The sequence below is a fragment of the Scatophagus argus genome, chromosome 6, assembly GCF_020382885.2.
Source record: "Scatophagus argus isolate fScaArg1 chromosome 6, fScaArg1.pri, whole genome shotgun sequence".
Classification (NCBI taxonomy): domain Eukaryota; kingdom Metazoa; phylum Chordata; class Actinopteri; family Scatophagidae; genus Scatophagus; species Scatophagus argus.
The window spans coordinates 3777334-3795762 of NC_058498.1; the positions used below are offsets into that span (position 1 = coordinate 3777334).

Below are 18429 nucleotides of genomic sequence, written 5' to 3' on the forward strand. Positions count from 1 at the left end.
GGCCACTAGGTGTCACAGTGGTCGTTTCTAAAAGATGAACCAGCTCGTGCTTTCTGTTTGACTGACTTCTACACTAAATCTGTGTTTATCCTAAAGCAGCCCTGTTGGGGAATTTATGAATTTAAGTGAACAATACAAGTGGCTAAACAAACACCTACCTCCAACTATTCATGAGCTTCACTGATGACTGAGTGACAGATTGATGGCAGAACCACACGCCATCAGCTGGACATAATTTCAGTGAAGTGCTTTTGGTCTTGGTCTTGATATTTTGGCACATTTGACTTTGACGTGGTAGGTAAAATGTGTGAAATGTTAAATAAAATGTGAACTAAGTCAATTTGTTTGTTTTAATGCACCCGTTCATTAAAAACTGTACTGGAGAAATAAAAAAGTACAACTTAGTGTTGTGATGAAGGTTGTTCTTTAGCTTCAAAACCTCTCATATTATTGACATATGTTTCACACCCATCCGGACAGAACCACTTTGAACTGAATCTTATTTACAACGCAGGGATTTACTGGACCTGATCAACACTGTAAAACAAAGCTGGTCAAAGCAGATATAATCCCCTAATTTGGCTATAAAAATATGACTGTTGTTAACTGACTGCTACAGCCAGTGGTAAAACAAGTATTTCTTCTATTCAAGAAAATTAGCACTACTACCACTACTACTGTAATATGTAGTAAAAAAGTACTCCATTTGTCAAGACATTTGAAGCACTACCACACTGATACCACAGAGGTGCACCACATTTCCACCGGAGATCCTTCCTCTCAGTGGCTGCCAGTCTGTACAACCGCTTTCTAACTGCTAATCACTAATTTTACTAACTAATTTTAGCCTACTACTTATGTATGGACTATACATATATACATATATATATATATATATATATATATATATATATATATATATATATATATATATATATATATATATATATGCAGATGATGTATAAACTGTAGGTAACTGTAAATAAACAGCCAAGAAATTGTGTATATATTATTTTGTATACATTCTACTATTTCTTTTGTGATGTACTCTACTGAGTGTCTCTGGTATAAAAATGTTCATTTGGGGTAAATAATAAGGTACAGTAACTGAGTAAATGTTTTTAGTTACCAGTGGCAGACGAAGTACTGAGATATTTTACTTATGTACTGTAAGTACTTAAGTCTTATCTCAAACTAAGCCTAATGTATAATAATAGGCAAATCATCATTTATTTGTCCATTATAGTTATGTAATTAAAGTTATTAGATGGATTAAATGTAACTGAGCAAAAAGTACAATATTTGCTTCTGCGGTGTAGCGAAACTGAAGTATAAAAATGGAAAAAGGCCTACTCAGTTAAGTACAAGTGCTACGAAACTATACATGTAGTGCAGGCTACTTGAGTAAATGTACCTCGGTACTTCCTATTACTACTAGATTGTGATACTAGCAGACTGTGAACTGATGACTATGATTATTTATGGAAGTCATTAGTCTCTTAAAATGCTATACAGGCTAAGACAGGAAGAGGTCAGATGAAGCCCTGGTTTGCTGAATTATCCGTGTAAGGAAACTCAGCGAAGCTTTTTCAGTAATGTTTGAGTAGTGTTTGTATCGAGGTAAGCAGTGAGCAGTAACCATAGCTACCACGACCATGAAGCAGTTACCTCCCAGTCCTCAAACTTTAGCTCCTGATGCTTTAAGGAGCACCTGTCGTCCCAACATCCTTTGCGTGTCCAATATGGAAGAACTGGCGGTGGAGGTCCGTGGCTCCAACGGGGCTTATTACAAGGTAAATACCGGCATATCAATTCAACAATAAACCCGAAAACCGTCTACACGATACAGTATTTTAACTGAACCCTAACGGACCACAGCAGCCGTTCCTGGCTTGCTCAGAACCCACTAACTGCTTGCTGTTAGCTTGTACTAGCTGCCCAAAATTAGCTGGCTAAGCTAGCATCGCTCACAAGTCCTCTCCAACTGTCACTTTTTAGCGACCTTTCTTTGTACTTACACTGGGGAAACACGATCCCATCTGCGAGAATTGGAGCATATTGCCGATAAAGGCTATTATTCGTTTTACTTGACGTTCGGTTTCAGTTTCCCCGAGCTAAAAGTTAGCTAACTTGCTAGTTGCCTAAGTGTTGACGTCAAAAGATATGGCTAAAGTAGATTGTGATTAGACGGTTGTGTTTGTGTGTGTGCAGCCGACTCAGTATCATTTATTCGGTTAGTGGAGTCGTGTAACTGTTACTAGACCTGTTAGAAAGCCCACTGAATTTGATCATATCGTAAACTGTGTTATATTTTGTAGATGAGTGTAGTTATGACAGTGGTTTTCAGCTCTCGCTGAACTGCACCAGCTCAACGGCTGTGGTATTTTTTGATACTTCATCATGCCAAAGCTATTTTTTGTATGTGTCTGCGTGAGCCAGCTGTTCTTGTCAATCCTCACCAGCTGGCATGTCAGGAGCGCGTCACTGATACCGTATATTTGAAAGCTATTTGTAGACTTGCTGTCTTTAACAGTCCCGTCTCCTTTCCTCCCGTCTCTTCTGTGTGTTGCCTCTCTCTTTCTCTCATCCTTTTTGCCACACGGGTTGCTTTCTTTCCTCTGGTTCACCTCCCTGTATTGTCATAACTCACTTTGTCCACTTCCTTGCTTGTCAGCTGCCCAGGTGGGCTCTTGTACTCCCGAGTTATATGGCTTAGTGATTCCCTTCCATTAAAATTGAACTCACACCTCACATCTGCTAAAGATGGCTGAAATTATACATTTTTAAGCCCCCGAATACAGAGGATGTGCCCCCCCCCCTTTTAATTGTGTTTAACTAAATTGTATGTTTTGTCTGACCAAGTTAGTTTAAAGCCCAAAGATATTCTGTTTAGTTTCATGATTGGGTATGAAAGGAGCATCATCAAAAGGCTCAGCTGTTCACAAGCAAGAATGGGGTGAGGTTCACCTCTTTGTGAAACTCTTGATTGTATGTATTTATGCATTGGTTCAGGAACACTTTGCAAAACTATTGGCAGGGTTTGGTAAACACAGATTATTGGCAAATGATCACATTCGCTTTGTATTTATATTTTACACGGTGACAGTAACCTTTTTTTGGAGTCAGGGTTGTATACTAAAGCCGTGTTGCTGTCATCTGTGCCTGTTAATATTTTTATATTCTTCACAACACAGAGAACTTGTTTGAATAATCAAAATCAACTCTTTCCGTTCTGTCCTGCACAGTCTGTGTAACTTGAATAGGTGGGATGTCATTTCAGCCAGCTGTCATGTTCTTATGTGCTTACCCGTCTGTTTCCGTCTGTCCCACAGGGCGTTGTCAAAGATATCCACGATGACTCTCTCACCATTGCCTTTGAGAACAAGTGAGTCTTTCTTTCTCCTGTATTTCAGCTGCTTTTGTAAAGGAAGCCAAGTTTAAAAATTTAAGACAAATATAGGACTGCTGTGTTTCAATAATGTAAGAAACTGCCATCTTTTTTTCAGTTGGCAGCCAGAACGCCAGGTGCCCTTCAGCGATGTCAGGATGCCACCACCCGCTGACAGCAAGAAGGACATTGGAGAGGGTGAGGACGTGGAGGTAAGGCGGACATACAGACATACAGACAATTGTTTTGCCTTCCTCGTTTCCTTCTTCATCCTTTTCTGTCTGTGCCTCACTGTGTCACTGTGTCTTTATCTCCCATCAGATCTTGTCGAGAGCCAATGATCAGGAGCCTTGTGGTTGGTGGCTGGCTAAAGTCCGCATGATGAAGGGAGATGTGAGTGTTGTCCAGTTTCTGTAAAATATTCTCTGTACTTACATGAAAATGGATCCTAAAAGTATGAAATTCTTGTCTGTAATCTGTCTATAATACCTGGCGACCGTCAAAACCTTGAGTGAAGAACGCTAATGTGGCTAAAATACTGATATCATATCAACACATTAGATCTGTGTTGTTGTTGTTGTTTCAGTTCTATGTGATAGAGTATGCAGCCTGCGACGCCACTTACAATGAGATAGTGACCTTTGAGCGTCTGCGTCCAGTCAACCCTAACAAGGCCATCACGAAGAACTCCTTTCACAAGTGCACTGTCCCCGTTCCTCAGGATCTACAAGAAGCGTGTGTATAGCACATTTACACAAAAAATGTTGGAGAAGGACAAACACTCTTAACTATGACAGCATGCATACACACAGTAGATTTAGTTTAGTAGTAGTTTATTGTAGCTTTTCTCATTTTACAGGTGCCAGAATGAGAATGTCCATAAGGACTTCAAGAAAGCCGTGGGAGCCTGTCGCATTTCATACTGCCCTGAGACCAGCCAACTAGTGATCGTGGTATTTGGCTTTCCTATCCTCCTATCCTTTAGTGACATTTGAATACCAATGATAACTTCTGCACCACTAAACAGTATATGTGGCAGCTTTGCCCTGGTCAGTATGTTTGTGCAGTGCATGACTCAGGTTTTTCTTTTTCCTAGCCATTGACAAGGGAGCAGCTAAACACATTTTAATTCTTTCTTTTGTGTGTGTGTGTGTGTGTGTGTTTGTTTGTGTGGGTGTAGTCCACCAATGAGACGACAGTGAAGCGCGTGTCTTTGCTGAGTGACATGCACCTGCGCAGCATCAGGACCAAGCTGCTGCTAATGTCACGCAACCATGAGGCTACAAAACATCTGGAGGTCAGTTGGTAACAAGAACGAACACCATAGTGTAGATAAAGTGGTGACCGGGAGGTTACTCAGGCAGTTTTGTAACTTTGGAGGGTGTTTTGTTGTTGTTGTTGTTTTTTTTCTTTTTTTTTGTAAAGATGGCTCAATAACAAATCAAACTTGTGTTTATGCAGAGCTCCAGGCAGCTGGTTTCATCCTTTCAGGAGGAGTTTGTGGTGAGACCAGATCTGATGGGCCTGGCCATCGGCAGTCACGGCAGCAACATCCAGCAAGCACGGAAAGTTGCCGGCGTCACTGCCATTGAGCTGGATGAAGAGACTGGCACTTTCAGGATTTATGGAGAGGTAAGATGTTGTGTGGAGGTGTGAGTGTTTCAGAAAATGGGGAAAGGATTGAATGAACATGAGCCTTAACAGCAACAAATGCTGAGGAAACATTGTGGACATATTTGATCTATCTGATTTATATTTACAGAAAAACAAGTCTGACTGTATACATGTGCATATTGCATTATCATCACCCTGTGTGTGTTATTATTTTAAGTGAATTTGACCACCGTCTTAATATGATTAAGTGACTGTATTCAGAAGCCGGCTGTGGTAACTGTATGTGGAACATACAGATATTTACTGGTGTCTGTGCATGTTTGTTGGACATGTAACAATAATAAGATAAATATTAAGTAATCCTGTGTTGTATTTCAGTCAGCAGAGGCAGTGAAGAAGGCCAGGAGCTACCTGGAGTTTGTGGAGGACTCTGTTCAGATTCCCAGGAACCTTGTTGGTATGTAGAGACAAAACATTCGCTGCCTGAGCCGGGAAATCCGTTCACGGGGGGTAGTCACAGTGCAGCTGAAAATGAGATGCTCTGCTGTGTATGTTGGCTATGGTGGTACCACATTGTAGACAGTTTTGTGTCACACATTGCAAAAAGTCATCTAATTTTCATTACAATATATGTGAATGCTCCCTTATGAAGTTCTGTCAGTTGAGTTGATCATCATTTTGACCTGTTCATTGTCATTAACTGCCTTCTCGTCTTTTCTCTGCTCTCTGTACTTAGGCAAAGTGATTGGTAAGAACGGCAAGGTCATCCAGGAGATTGTGGACAAGTCCGGTGTGGTGAGGGTCAGGATAGAAGGAGACAATGACACCAAGCAGCCACGACAGGAAGTAAGACTGCTACTGCCTAGTGTTTACTGCCACTGATAAGGCCTCTTGTATAGCACTGATAAGAGTGACAAGTTTTGTTTGCTCTGTGCAAAACACGCTTATTTTCTCTTTCCACTTCAGTCCCATACTAACATACATTGTGTTTTTGTGTTCTGTCGACACAGGGAATGGTCCCATTCACCTTTGTCGGTACTAAGGAGAGCATTGGCAATGTCCAGGTCTTGCTGGAGTACCACATCTCTTATCTAAATGTAAGAATACCTTTGTTTGTGAATGTTTGTTGTTGTTTTTTTTGGGTTTTTTTACATTTTTTTTACATTTTTTTTTTTAATTCTTTGTTTTCATTCAAAGCCTCAGAATCTCCTTGACATCCAGTATTTCAATCACTTGGCAGTATGTAGTGGCACAATGGAAACATGTCACAATACTTTCCATATGTAACTCATACCTGGCATGTAGCTGGCCACCAGCATGTCTCCAGCGCTTCTTGAGCTTTGCTAAAGCCTTAACAGTGCCACTGCTTTGATTTTGTGCTGTGCATATACTCAAATGAGATTTTGTATAATTTGTTATTAATTTTAAACACCTTAGGACACTTGCACATAGAGAAAATGCAAAATTACTTACTTAAATGTGTAAATGTACTTGTATATACTTAGTTACTTTTTCTATGCAATAAATACAATGAAATTAAGGTTTCCCCATACAGTAGCATTTTTCTAGTGGAGTGAAGCTGAACTTGTGAACTGAAGCTTTTGCTAACATCATAAACATTTTATATACTTACGAGATAAAATACTAAACTTCTCAGAAGAAGAGCAGGAGATATATAATTTGTGGGTGGCAACTTTTTGTTGGCTGTAGACAAATTAAAACACTATATGTAAAGCCTCAGTTTGAGATCAGTCACAGTTAGTTAACTTGAAGTTTTCAACATTGAACAGTTGGATAGTGAGGTTATTACCACCTCAGTAAAAACCTGATTATTACTTTTTATATTTTCTTTTCACAGTGTTAATTGTGAAATGCCATTCAGATTTCTCAAACACATAATAGTCTTCATAGATGTTCACTTTGCTGTTCTGTGGTTTGTGTTTCATTGCACCTTGCATGTATGTATGTGTGTTTCCTGTGCTGTTTGCATGTCTTGTGCTTCGTTTGTGCTTTGTGTGTGTTTGTTTTGCATGGTGTGCGTGTGTGTGTGTGTAGGACATGGTGAAGCTTCTTGCAGAGGGCCAGCAGCTAGAGGAAGAGCTGAGGCAGATTGTGGATTATACACAGGGATGCAGCCTAGCAAGATTCAGAATGAGCAAGAAAAGGACTGGATGTGGTGTAGATGTGTGTATGATGATGATACATATGTATCCAGAGACACACAAAGAGAATTACAATCACACATTTTCTCGTTCCTTAGGTTTAAATTTTGTCTCATTTTTGTTCTCTTTGTTCTTACCGTGTCTCCCCCACCAGGAGGTTGAGCAGCTTCGCCTGGAGAGGATGCAGATTGATGAACAGTTACGTCAGATCACCCAGGGTCACCGACCAGCTGACAGAGAGAGAGGAGAGAGAGGGGAAAGAGGAGGAGGGTATAATACAGATGGCAGTGGCAATGCCTCCTCTTCCTCTTTACATGTCTCTCGCTCCTACAATGGTCGAGGGCGTGGGCGCAGAGGCCACAGCTACAGCACTGGATATGGTGGGCACCTTGTAAAATCAAATATTAGATAGATAGATCTATATATATAGATAGATGGATACATATATAGATATTAGATCTTTTCTGTATAAGAATGCCACGTAATCAGAAATAAAACAGTGCATGAATTAAAAGATTTCAGCATCTGTCCTGACCTTTCTGTGGCTGTCTCTGTCCTATTGCTTGATTTTTCAGGCACCAACTCAGAACAGTCCAACGCCTCTGAGACAGATTCAGAGCGTCGGGATGAGCTCAGTGACTGGTCCCTTGCTGGAGAGGACCAGGACAGGTGAGTCATGTGGAAGCTGTGTTATCATTACAATGGGCAGCGCAGCATTTGACTTGATCCCGGCTGTCATTCATTATTTATTTAATTTACTGTTATAACATTCAACATGTTCTAAAATTTAGAGTTAGATTTTTTTATTCATTGATGGTTTTATTGACTGACTGACTGTCTGGAAGGGAGAGGGAGAGAGGTACACGCCCACAGAGAGATGGTCGCAGGAGACCCGGACCGGGCAGAGGCCGGGGAGGGACTGGAGGGCGTGGAAGAGGAGGAAGAGGAGGATACAACAACCACAGCTCAGGTAGAATTATCTCTTCGAGGATATAAAGAGAGGGACAGAAAAACAAATTCTCTTTGTAATATGGTAGTTTGACTCTAGGTAACCTATTTTCTGTGAATTTGACGTAACCCTGCAGTAGGGCCTCGGAACCATGAGGACAACCATACCTATGGAGCCTTGGAGACAAACACAGAGACAGACCAGACAGCCGATACAGATGCTAGTGAGTCCAATCTGCCTGCCAACCGCCGCAGAAGATCTCGACGACGCAGAACAGACGAGGACGCCACACTCATGGATGGCATGAGCGAGTCGGATAACGCCTCAGTGAGTGAGAATGGAATAGGTAAGGAAGTCGCAACATCATGCACACACAAATTCAGACATTGTTGTCGCAATACATCAATGAAAACGGACCTGCTTTCACAGGTTATTATAGTAAGGAAGTCAGTTGTACATTCATTAGAGTCAACAGAGCAGCAGTGCATCATATGGCTTTCTAAGTTTAAAAGGAGCCAGTGCAGTTCAAAGACAGTCTCTCATGAGCCCCAAATCCCTCTCTGTGATGACCTGACACCCCTAGATGACCCCGAGGCTAAACCTCAGCGTCGTAACCGTAGTCGACGTCGCCGCATCCGCTTGCCTGAAGAGAGGCAGCCAGGTAACCATAGCAAGTGCCAGCATCCCCCTTTGGCTGAGAGGTTGCGCACAAGGCCTGATGCTTGTCTGTATGCCACCAACAACCCACTAAACCAAGAAGTTAAAATTGTTTAAAAGTCCTTAATTAAGTGGTAATTGAGTGTTGTTCCCCACATTGGCTTGTGCTAAATGATTTGAAGTGTTTTTTGACTGAGTGGTCTCCACTGTCCACGCTGGTTTGCTGTGTAAAAGGAAAGTGTGCATCTTGTTTTATTCTTTCATAATTTCACAGGTGCAGTACTTATTCACTAACAACTAGGCCTCTCGGTTTGTTTTCATGTCGTCATGCCATCAGTTAAACTAATGGTCCTCCTGATTTTTGTGTGGTGCCACAGTGAGCCTGAACTCTGGCTCTCTTTTATGTGATGTTATGTTGGATGTCAAGTGTACACATCCTCCAGATAGGTGAGTGTGTACTTTCAAAATAAGAGAGTCTGAAAGTGTTGAAAAGCTCCATACAGACTTCCAGACAAGGTCCAGACAGACTAGACTATCAGCATTTAGGCTTCTGTTATTTAAAGAAAGCAGACAATGTCATGACCAGTGTTTTTCTTTTGTTTGTTGTCTTGTCTGCACAGTGACTGTGGCTGACTACATATCCAGGGCTGAATCTCAGAGCAGACAGACGACCAAGGACACCAAGAAAAACATGGATGTGGTTAGTACTTAGGTGTCATGTGTTACGAAATTGCAAGCAGACCACAGTTAACCCAGGCTTTATGTAATCTCTTGTCTGCTGTTGATGTTCGACTATTACTATCTAAATCTTATGGTTTAAAGTAGGTTTTTGTGTACTTCTGAATGCAGATGCTACTTGACAAAAAATGTATGTTTCCCTTGGCTAATTAATGGTGAATTTTCCTACATTTCTGTTCAGAGTCAGGTGGATGCCATCGCTGAGCACAGCCCGCCGCCTGCTCCTGCAACTGCCAATGGTTCCAACAACAGTGCTGCCGACAGTGAGGACAGCAAAGCCGCCAGGGCTCCCAGGTCTTCCTCTGAGAGGCCCGCCAAAGTCTCCTACAAGGGAGACTCTAATCTGCAACCTGTTGTTAACGGACTCTCTTAGTCTGGCCCGAGCAAAGGAAATGGTTTCAAATACTTACAGTTCTTTGGCTGCACTCGACTGACTCTTGCTGTCTCTGGAGCAGCCTTAAAGGTGAAAAATCATTTAAATACAAAAACAAGCACTGTTCTTTTTTTTTTTTTTTTTTTTTTTTATACTTCACTAATATTTGAAACCATTTCCGCTGCGCAAGTTTTAGAGGTCTGAACTTTAACCTCCCCTTTACACATGTTCTGTCCAACTATTCATTTTACTACAGTTTTTTTTTTTTTTAACAATAGTTCTTCCTGTATGAGCTTGCCAAAGATAGCCAAACACACACACTCACAGACACCTACTTAACTGTACTTTTCAGTCCACTCTTCATCGAGAGCTTGGAAAGAGGTCGGACTGAATGCAGTATTTATAAAATGCAGACAGGGATTCCACTCAAACCCATACTGTGGTATGAATGCAGCAGTTCTGTTTTTTATTGGTAAAAAGAAATAGCAGGGTTTAGACCCAGAAGGATGCTTCCACAAACTTTTTCCAGGGTGTTTTGTGCATCTGAAGTAGTTTGTAAAGTAAACAGTCTGCATAAGCAGTACCACAGTGCAGATAGGAAACTCAAGTATGTTTAACATACATGTGATCAGCTGTTGTGCCTTGAGAGTAGATTCAACATGTTGTTGCCTGGCTCTGCACACCATCTGAAATCCTTTCACTTATTTCTGTGTTAGTTGGTGACCATCACCTGCCACACGAATTGTCTCCTTGGTCTTCATGTACCCTGATAGCACCGTAGGCAGGTACAAAACACTGAAAGACCCTGAAAGGATTTCAGAGGCATATCTTTTTGAAAATCAGGTGTGTTTATTCGTAATGCTTGTGGGGAAAATAAGTCCAGTTATTTGTTGAGGGGTTTGACGTTAGCTGCTTTGTTTTTCAATATGCAACCACTTCAGTCATAGAAGAAATGTTATTACAGCGTGTCTGGAAATGAAACAAAATAGAGGAGTTGTTTTTCTTTGCACTGAAACAAAAACTTTTTCTGTTTAAATGATTGATTGTCGTTAAGTCTGGAAACTGGCCTGTTACTGTTTATTGCTGGACAGAGATGTAGCCATCAGTGCTGGGTTTCCTGGAAATATCTCACCGCCAAACATCGGGGATTTGAATCAGATATGACAGGAGGGATACAGAGTACCGTTTCTTACCAAAATACCAATTAAATCAGGAGACTTAAAGCATGTTTGATGTACCTGTGAGGTTAATATTCCCTTTTTTAAAGCCCACTATTGCAAAAGTCCCATTTGAGGAGTAAGACCCAGAGTTCTGCCCCAGTGTTGAGATGTTTGCAGTTAACCAAGCCCACGTGACAACGATGTCATTTTCATGGTTCTTCCACAGACTGGCTGGCTGGAAACTGGTCACGACTGTTCCACTGAGGAAGGAGATTTATTTGGTTTATTTATTTAAAAAATGTACAGTATTTAAAAAAAAAACAAAAACAAGACAAGCGCTTTTTTTTTTCTTAACACTAAAACATGCATTACCTAGGGTTTTATTTTAAGACAAATGACAGTTTGGACTGCTGCGAGTTGTGACATCCCAAGAGTTTTTGTTGGGTCAACCACAGTATGTTTTTTTTTTGTTGTTGTTGTTTTCTTTTTCTTTTTTTTTTAAGGATCATTCTGGTTGGTTGATGTGCAATATGTTTTGTATGCAGGTAGTTCTTAAATAAACTTGATCTTCCATGTAGATCTAAAACCCAACTCTATTTTGTTTCTCACAAAAAGTAACACAAATTGCACAAATAGTGAAACAAATGGATGTTCTGTTGCTGCTTTTTGTTTTTTTCTTGGACCAGGTTTCCCTAAAGTGATTCTTTGGTGAGCATGTCATGCAAGGAGCATCATAACGTTGACACAGGTTATTTTACAGTTTACCCGTAGAATCATTGCATTGAACAACCTAAAAACCAATAGGCTCTCGAATGTTCATTTACTGGTAAATATTGAAGTTGTAATCCTTAAGATTTCATGACATCAAAACCCACGTTTGACACTATGTTTTTCAGTCTGTTTATGCTAAGTGATTGTATCTCTTCATAGTAGTTTCTATCAGTAGTGGCATGTCTAATAGACCTTTATGGGACTCAGGAAATGATAAAGGGTGCAGTCCAGCTCAATTTTCTCATACCAACCTCACTGTTTACTGTCCACTCTTTAATTGTTAGATCTCTCATTTAATTACTGCCAATACAAAAGGGATACTTTGCTGTTTTGCTGCTAAACAATGTAATATAGGTGCTGTGTGTGTGTAATCTGCACTGACTCAAACCCTTCACTGTAACACTGAGACACAGTGGGCTGTTATACCAAAAGATGGATATTAAAAATATGAATCTAAGCTCCTGTCTTGTTGAAAGGCACCCTAAAGAAACACACACATAAAATCTAAAATATAACATGATAATGAGGGAGAATCTCCTTTAACAATTTGTACAGTGATTTTATTTGAGAACAATCATTTAGAAAATTGTGGTAATCGCTCAAGTCAGTCAGTGCAACAGGATGGATAAGATCAGCGAAGATCAGCGAGAAGTTATCACCAGCGTCCTTGTTTCTATTTCTTTGACTGACCCTCCATCAAATCCTTCGCTTCGTTTATCTTCGCTGCGAGGTAGGGAGATCCACCTGTGACACACACGCACACACAGTGTCCATGGTTACATTTCAGGAGATTTTGCTGAAATCTGAAGTCTAAAATATCAATTTTTGCGATCATGTTGGATCCATCATTTCCCCTTAAGAGCTGAATGTAAAACATGCTGAGGAGGGTAGCCATTAGATTTAGAAAGTTACACTTGAACAAAGTAGATGAATACAGTGTATGTTTTCTTACTCCATCAGTCTGTTGAGCACCATCATATATTACACTGTAGTACTGTAACCCACAGTGTCTGTCACAAATCTATAAAAACCAATGGGGAACTTTCAAAGCCCCACTTACCTCTGTCTGGATGGTTCAGGATCATCAGTTTTCTATGGGCTTCTCTGATCTTATTCCTGTTGGCTGTGGGGCTGACAGACAGAGCAGTGGTACAACAGTGAATTATCATTTTAATTATCAATGTGAACAGTACAGGGTGGCAAATTTTCTGCTTTGCTGGATAGTTCAATGGCAGACAACAGCAAGACAGATTAACATTCAGCACAGAACTAATCTTTTGAGCTGACTCTGGATTACCAATAACATTTAAGTGATATACTAGAGACCGACTGCTGGGTGGTGGAAGGAGGGACTGGAGTGGGAAAGAGTGTTCACATACCTGACACCTAAAATTAGGGCAGCTTCTCTCTTATTCATCTTTGGGTCAAATCCACCTCGATAATATCCTCCTCCAAAAGCCTACAACAACATACGCAGTTAACATCTCACTGTGATCTGCGAACTGATCCTTACAAGCAAAAACAAGAGATCAACTGGTATCTAACACGTCTGGAGATAAACGTGTGGTGTGCATGTTTCACTTCTTACTGTCTTGGGGAAGCTCTGAAGGGCCTGCTTCACCTGAGGCTCCATCTGCTTCATGGCCTGCATGGCATAGCGGCCTGGAAGACAAAGAAGAGGGGAAGCAAATATCAAATATCTACATCATCTGTTAGAAATATTTGTAGAAACATCAGTACTGACTGTGTCAATAGCAAGGATAGCAGCCATGTTTAAAATCAGTCTAACTGATATTGGAAGTAATGAACCGCATTTCACTGTAGTTCATCACATCAACTCATTCTGTCAGTCTGAATGACGGTTTGCTTTGAATAATTAATTTCAACCCAAGAAATTTGTAAATGATAACAAATAGGCGACAATGACAACAACACATAATGTCGATATGCAAGTGTTCTGTGCATTGTAACCAAACACAGGCAGTGCAAATGAATAAATACAGACTGTGTAATGGGTAACGGGAGACTCAAGGTGACCGGATTTTACAGGAGTTTCTCACCTGCAAATCCAGCTGCCGCCAGAGCCAGTCCCACTGCCACCATGGAACTGGCCTGCAGAGACAGAGAGGGAGAAGCAGAAGGTGAAGGTCAGAAACACATTATGGGGGTACACACGCATTCACTACTAACAGGCTGACCTAATAGCGGATTGACGTGGTTATTCAAATGTTAACTACATTTGGTTACGTCGGCTTGGGTCATGTCCAAGTAAAGCTAATGTTAGCTTAGCCATTTTAGAATCCTCGTTTGCGAACTTATCGCCTGACGACTGATCATGCAGCCATTTTCAGGTTGTCGTTCCAGTTAGTAAATAACACGTCCGACCTACCATATCTGTATGTTACGTTCCGTTTCTGTCAAAAATCAGCACCATAACTTCTGACCTCTCATGTTTTCCTCGCTGTGCTGTTCATATGTTTCTGCCGGAAATGGCGCAGAACTGTCGTAAAACCTTGATACGCGCTGGGCCCTCCTCTTCCCCCGGTGGCCTGCCTTGCAGCTTGCAGCCCGCGGGGAGGCGGACCCGAACATTCAACCCCGCCTTCAAGGCTATTTAAATCCCCTCACCTGAGGTAACTCTTTTCTAGTCTCCCTCTCACCACGAATGCCATTGGAGGTTGACACGAACGTTTTGGCGGTAATTATAACTTGATTTTAATTCCTCAACTTCAGTGGTTTACACTTGAAAGCTAAGCTGTTTGTGGGTTTCTGTGTTGTCAAGCTAAATGTAACCGTTAGTTAACTATCTAATCTAAATATCTAATGTCAGCTAACGCTATTTTAAAGAAACATACATTCGGTGATTGTCTCTAAGCGCTTAGTCTGTTTGTAATGTAATTTTAAACTCTTTAAATGCTACAAACTTTGATTTGGTAGAATGCTAGTGTTTATGATGGTTGATTAATGCTAACTTTCTGCAATGGCAACTTACAACCATTGGCATATATAAAATAATTTTTTCAGTGATTGGTTACAGTCACTCACATATTAGATGGAAAAATAAGATACTTATGACCACAGTAACCACAGCTTAGCAAAAGTTAAATAGCTAATTTACTGACTATCGTTTCCTGTGTGTTCCAGTGTTATATGCTCACATTAGCTATCAAGCTAACATGAAATAGCATAACTGCACCATTTACTAGCAAGCCAGGGGCACAGTGGGGCAGGTAATACAAGTAAAGATGTTATCAAGACAGTGAAAGGACTTAAACACGTCAGCCACACAGCAATATCTATTTGAAGTTAGCTATCGTTGGTTAGCATTTGTCACCCTGAGGTACTGGTTGTACCAGACCACCTCCAACTGTAGCTGCAGCTGGAGGTGGACTGAATTAGTGTACTGAATTAACTAGAGCAAGAGTGTGATTTATTTATTGTGACTTACTCTTCATTTGAAATAGGAAAAGAATTGTTGTTCTTTAAGGAATTTTAGACAACAACAATAGATAACAGCTCTGCCCATCATAGACCTAAGCAGAGGTCTAACTGGCGTGGATAAGTTAAAACAACTGTGTGAGTATGAATGGGTGGATGGATGGATGGTAATGATGGCCTTAATATGCTCCTTTGGTTACATGATACAGGCTGTGTCACTGATTGCAGAAGGGAACAAAGTTTAATGCATCTTTCCCTGGCCCAAGATTCATGCAACTGGGCCAGTGATTATATTGGAATCCTGCAGACAAACACACTGAACCAAAACCATGACTTCCTGGTAAGTTAAGGACTAGGGGGGTTGGCTTTTTGTTCAAGAACCTGCATCTGGCAAAAGAAGACTTTTGGCCAAACTGTTTAACCAGGCCATTGAGAGGTAATTTACACAATCTAGTTATCAGGTGAGCTAAATATATGACCAGAAGCGAAGTGATTTACAACTTGAAAATGTGTAGATTAAAACTGGACTGAATATGGTTTTATATTGATTTATATTGATGTTACATGTTGTATTAGCTGTTGCTTGAACAGCAAATGTAACATGTGACCAAAATCAAATCAACCTGTCTAAATTCAGAAAAATTAAGTCCAGTCTTAATCTAAACCTCAAGATATATTTTGACTTGGAAATCACAAAATTGGTGCTCACAGAAGACGTATGGGCATTTCAAGGCTTCATCCTTTTTTACTCTTTTTAGGTTTGTTTGACATTTTGTATATCGAAGGTTATGTTCAGCACAGTAGTCATCATTCGTCATAACTGACTTTATGATGGTTGTAAGGCGTAAAGTCTTTCGGGACAACAAACTCAAGTGTTTAAATTCTGCCATAGTGTTGGGTTATCTTGGCAACTGGACATTTTACTCTGCTTACACAAGAAGGAGATGAAGTCATATTTAATGTACATTGAAATCTCAGCAGTTCAGTGAAAATATGCATCCTTGATCTTCCTGGCAAACACATTGCCTGTCCTCTGCAGTTTACACTGTTGCAACTTACATACTGTTGCAGATTATATTCATTATTATATATAGTAATCTGCTGATTTGTCTAGTTTATTTGATAAACATTTCTCCAAAAATGTTTTCAACTTTAGGTTGCTTGTTTTGTGTCTTACCAAAAGTCAAAAAGTAGTTTAGAGTACTAGTTTAGCTTTAAGAAATGTAAAACAGAGAAAATTATTTCCAATCTCATGCTTCATACAGATTTATTACAATATAACATGTATGATACAGGGAGGTCTTCTGGCTCATTGAACTAACTTATCATAACATACAGGTGGTGTTGACAGGTAAAATGGAGTGTGAAGGATACAGTGGAGTGTATCACATACCAGCAGGCCTCTGGCTAGTACAGCAGCTCTGTGTTGCTGTGGCATGCAGTGACAATCTCAAGCAGCTTATCCAAAGATAAACCAGATTCTGCTGCCACAGTGTCAGATGTGGAGGCACCCTGGCTCTGGGTGATGGCTTGTTATAGGACAGAAGATGCTGTGAACATCTGCAGGCTGTCTGTAAGGCGCAATTTAAACCCAAACGTGTCCTGCTGTGTCCTTACCACCATTGGACCGAAACACGACAGCAGCTAACACAATGCGACAGTGAAGGGCCTAATTATTGCCCCTATCATTTGCATAATTACAATGTTTTTCCGAGGCATGGGCAGTATAGAAATTGTAAATTGTAGTGGACCCGCTGTCTCTCCTTAGTGAAAGTCATATTTGAATGGAGAGAGCCTGTTCTGCTAGCCAGGCAGCCAGGCTCAGGCAAGAGGTCCCAATCAGCCAGCCTCACAGACTGCTCATTCAATAGGATTTAAAAAGCCAACTGTGTGGAGAAATGAGAGTTTTGCCCCCCAAATCATATGGAATTACAGTGCTGGTTGCATATGGGGGGAGCCAGTGGCAGGCACAAAAGCCCACAGGAAGCAGCTATTTCTGTGTGTTTTATTAACCCAACCAAGCAATTTAATTCTTTTGTTCGGGGGAGTTCTACTTCATTGATTAACAAAAGCGGGGATATAATTTTTTCAGCCCCTTTTGAAAAGCCTGAAATGTCAAGCCTTTTAAAGGAGATTATTCTGCCTGTGTGCGATGAATAGAGCCCAGAGTAACCTTTTGTCTACAATTAAATATTCCAGCATAAATATAAAAGAAAATCAGAGATGGGGAAGATTGAGTCAGGAGAGATTGGAGAGGTAGATCCTCTGCCCGATAGCGGCAACAGCCTGGCTCTAATTAGATATGCCAGACGGGCTGTGAGCAGTCACTCTCCACAGCACGCCGAGAGAGGAGGCAGCCTGAGAGAGGAGGACAGAGGAAACCTATCTGCTCATCTGTCTGTCCAGCGCCTTCCTCTGGGCATCCACAAGGTATTTCAGGAGACTTTGTTTTGTTTTGTTTTCCACCGTTATTTGTTTTCCTGACATCTTTGCCGCCGGAGGGAGAGAGAGTCTAAAAGGCAATGCCTTCTGGGAACTGCATAAACAGAGAGGGGTGAATTTAAAAAAAAAAAAAAGAAAAGTTGTGAGATTGTTTATGATTCTGTGGAGTGATTAGGAATAACAATGAGGTACTTTAGGGACAGAAAGGGGAGGCTGCCTGGAGCAGATGAAGAGGGATGGTCTTAAGTTTTGATTCATGCCGGGCTGCATTCGTGTTTTGTGAGTTGCATTTAGACTTTGTATTTGCATTGTGCATTGAGGAGACTGAAATGTACACAGACTGAGGTGACCTGCATGTTTTGATAGAAAAGTGGGCTTTGCACTGGTCTCTTCCCTCCTAATAGACACATTTACCTGATGACAAAAGTTTTGTCATTAGTTGTTGAGAAGTTTTTGAGACGTTGCTGATGGTTGAAGAGATGGTTGTTGTGCTGCAGTTTGGTGGGGCTCACATCTTCTGCTTTTGCACAGTCTCATTTTAATTTCCCTTAATTTCACAGAAAACAAGTAAAAGAAGTGATAAAACCCTTTCACTCTGTCCTACTGGTTTAGTTTGGACTTGACACTTGTTAAAGTCAGGTTTTGACCTACTGTGCTGTGCCCTCTTGTGAGTGAGTTATTTTCCCTGGCCAATCATTTTCTGGAGTGACTTCATGAGAACGACTCATTTCTGCCAA

General features: G+C 40.8%; 3 protein-coding genes across 17 annotated transcripts in view; 2 read left to right on the plus strand and 1 right to left on the minus strand.

The window, feature by feature from the left end:
• Positions 1-1457: 1457 nt before the first annotated feature.
• fxr1 (fragile X mental retardation, autosomal homolog 1) lies at positions 1458-11627 on the plus strand. Of its 7 annotated transcripts, none has more exons than XM_046390709.1 (19): positions 1460-1793; positions 3333-3385; positions 3507-3600; positions 3710-3781; positions 3975-4123; positions 4248-4341; positions 4569-4685; positions 4850-5020; positions 5381-5459; positions 5739-5848; positions 6007-6099; positions 7058-7186; positions 7319-7544; positions 7740-7833; positions 8010-8134; positions 8250-8459; positions 8697-8774; positions 9391-9470; positions 9690-11627. In XM_046390709.1, the coding sequence occupies exons 1-19, from the start codon at positions 1656-1658 to the stop codon at positions 9879-9881; spliced, it is 2304 nt and encodes a 767-aa protein (XP_046246665.1). In that variant the 5' UTR covers positions 1460-1655; the 3' UTR covers positions 9882-11627. The 7 variants fall into 7 exon arrangements, with proteins under 7 accessions (XP_046246668.1, XP_046246665.1, XP_046246669.1 ...); XM_046390710.1 differs by having other exon boundaries at positions 1463-1793; positions 6013-6099; XM_046390708.1 differs by having other exon boundaries at positions 1464-1793; positions 6004-6099.
• Positions 11628-12350: 723 nt separating this feature from the next.
• Positions 12351-14339, minus strand: dnajc19 (DnaJ (Hsp40) homolog, subfamily C, member 19). Of its 2 annotated transcripts, none has more exons than XM_046390718.1 (6): positions 14257-14339; positions 13873-13924; positions 13401-13474; positions 13192-13271; positions 12873-12943; positions 12351-12556 (listed from the first exon to the last, which is right to left on the minus strand). In XM_046390718.1, exons 2-6 carry the CDS (start codon positions 13913-13915, stop codon positions 12486-12488), a joined length of 339 nt encoding a protein of 112 aa, XP_046246674.1. In that variant the 5' UTR covers positions 13916-13924; positions 14257-14339; the 3' UTR covers positions 12351-12485. The 2 variants fall into 2 exon arrangements, with proteins under 2 accessions (XP_046246674.1, XP_046246673.1); XM_046390717.1 differs by having other exon boundaries at positions 14202-14339.
• A 15-nt stretch (positions 14340-14354) lies between these two features.
• The window catches only part of sox2 (SRY-box transcription factor 2), a 152821-nt gene continuing 148746 nt past the window's right edge, over positions 14355-18429 (plus strand). For 5 of the 8 annotated variants that reach the window (XR_006843519.1, XR_006843522.1, XR_006843518.1 and 2 more), the window contains exon 1: positions 14359-14510. The gene's annotated coding sequence lies outside the window, so the exon portion shown is untranslated. Of the gene's footprint in view, positions 14511-18429 lie in introns of all 8 variants that reach the window. The other 3 variants (XR_006843517.1, XR_006843516.1, XM_046390715.1) reach the window with 3 other exon arrangements.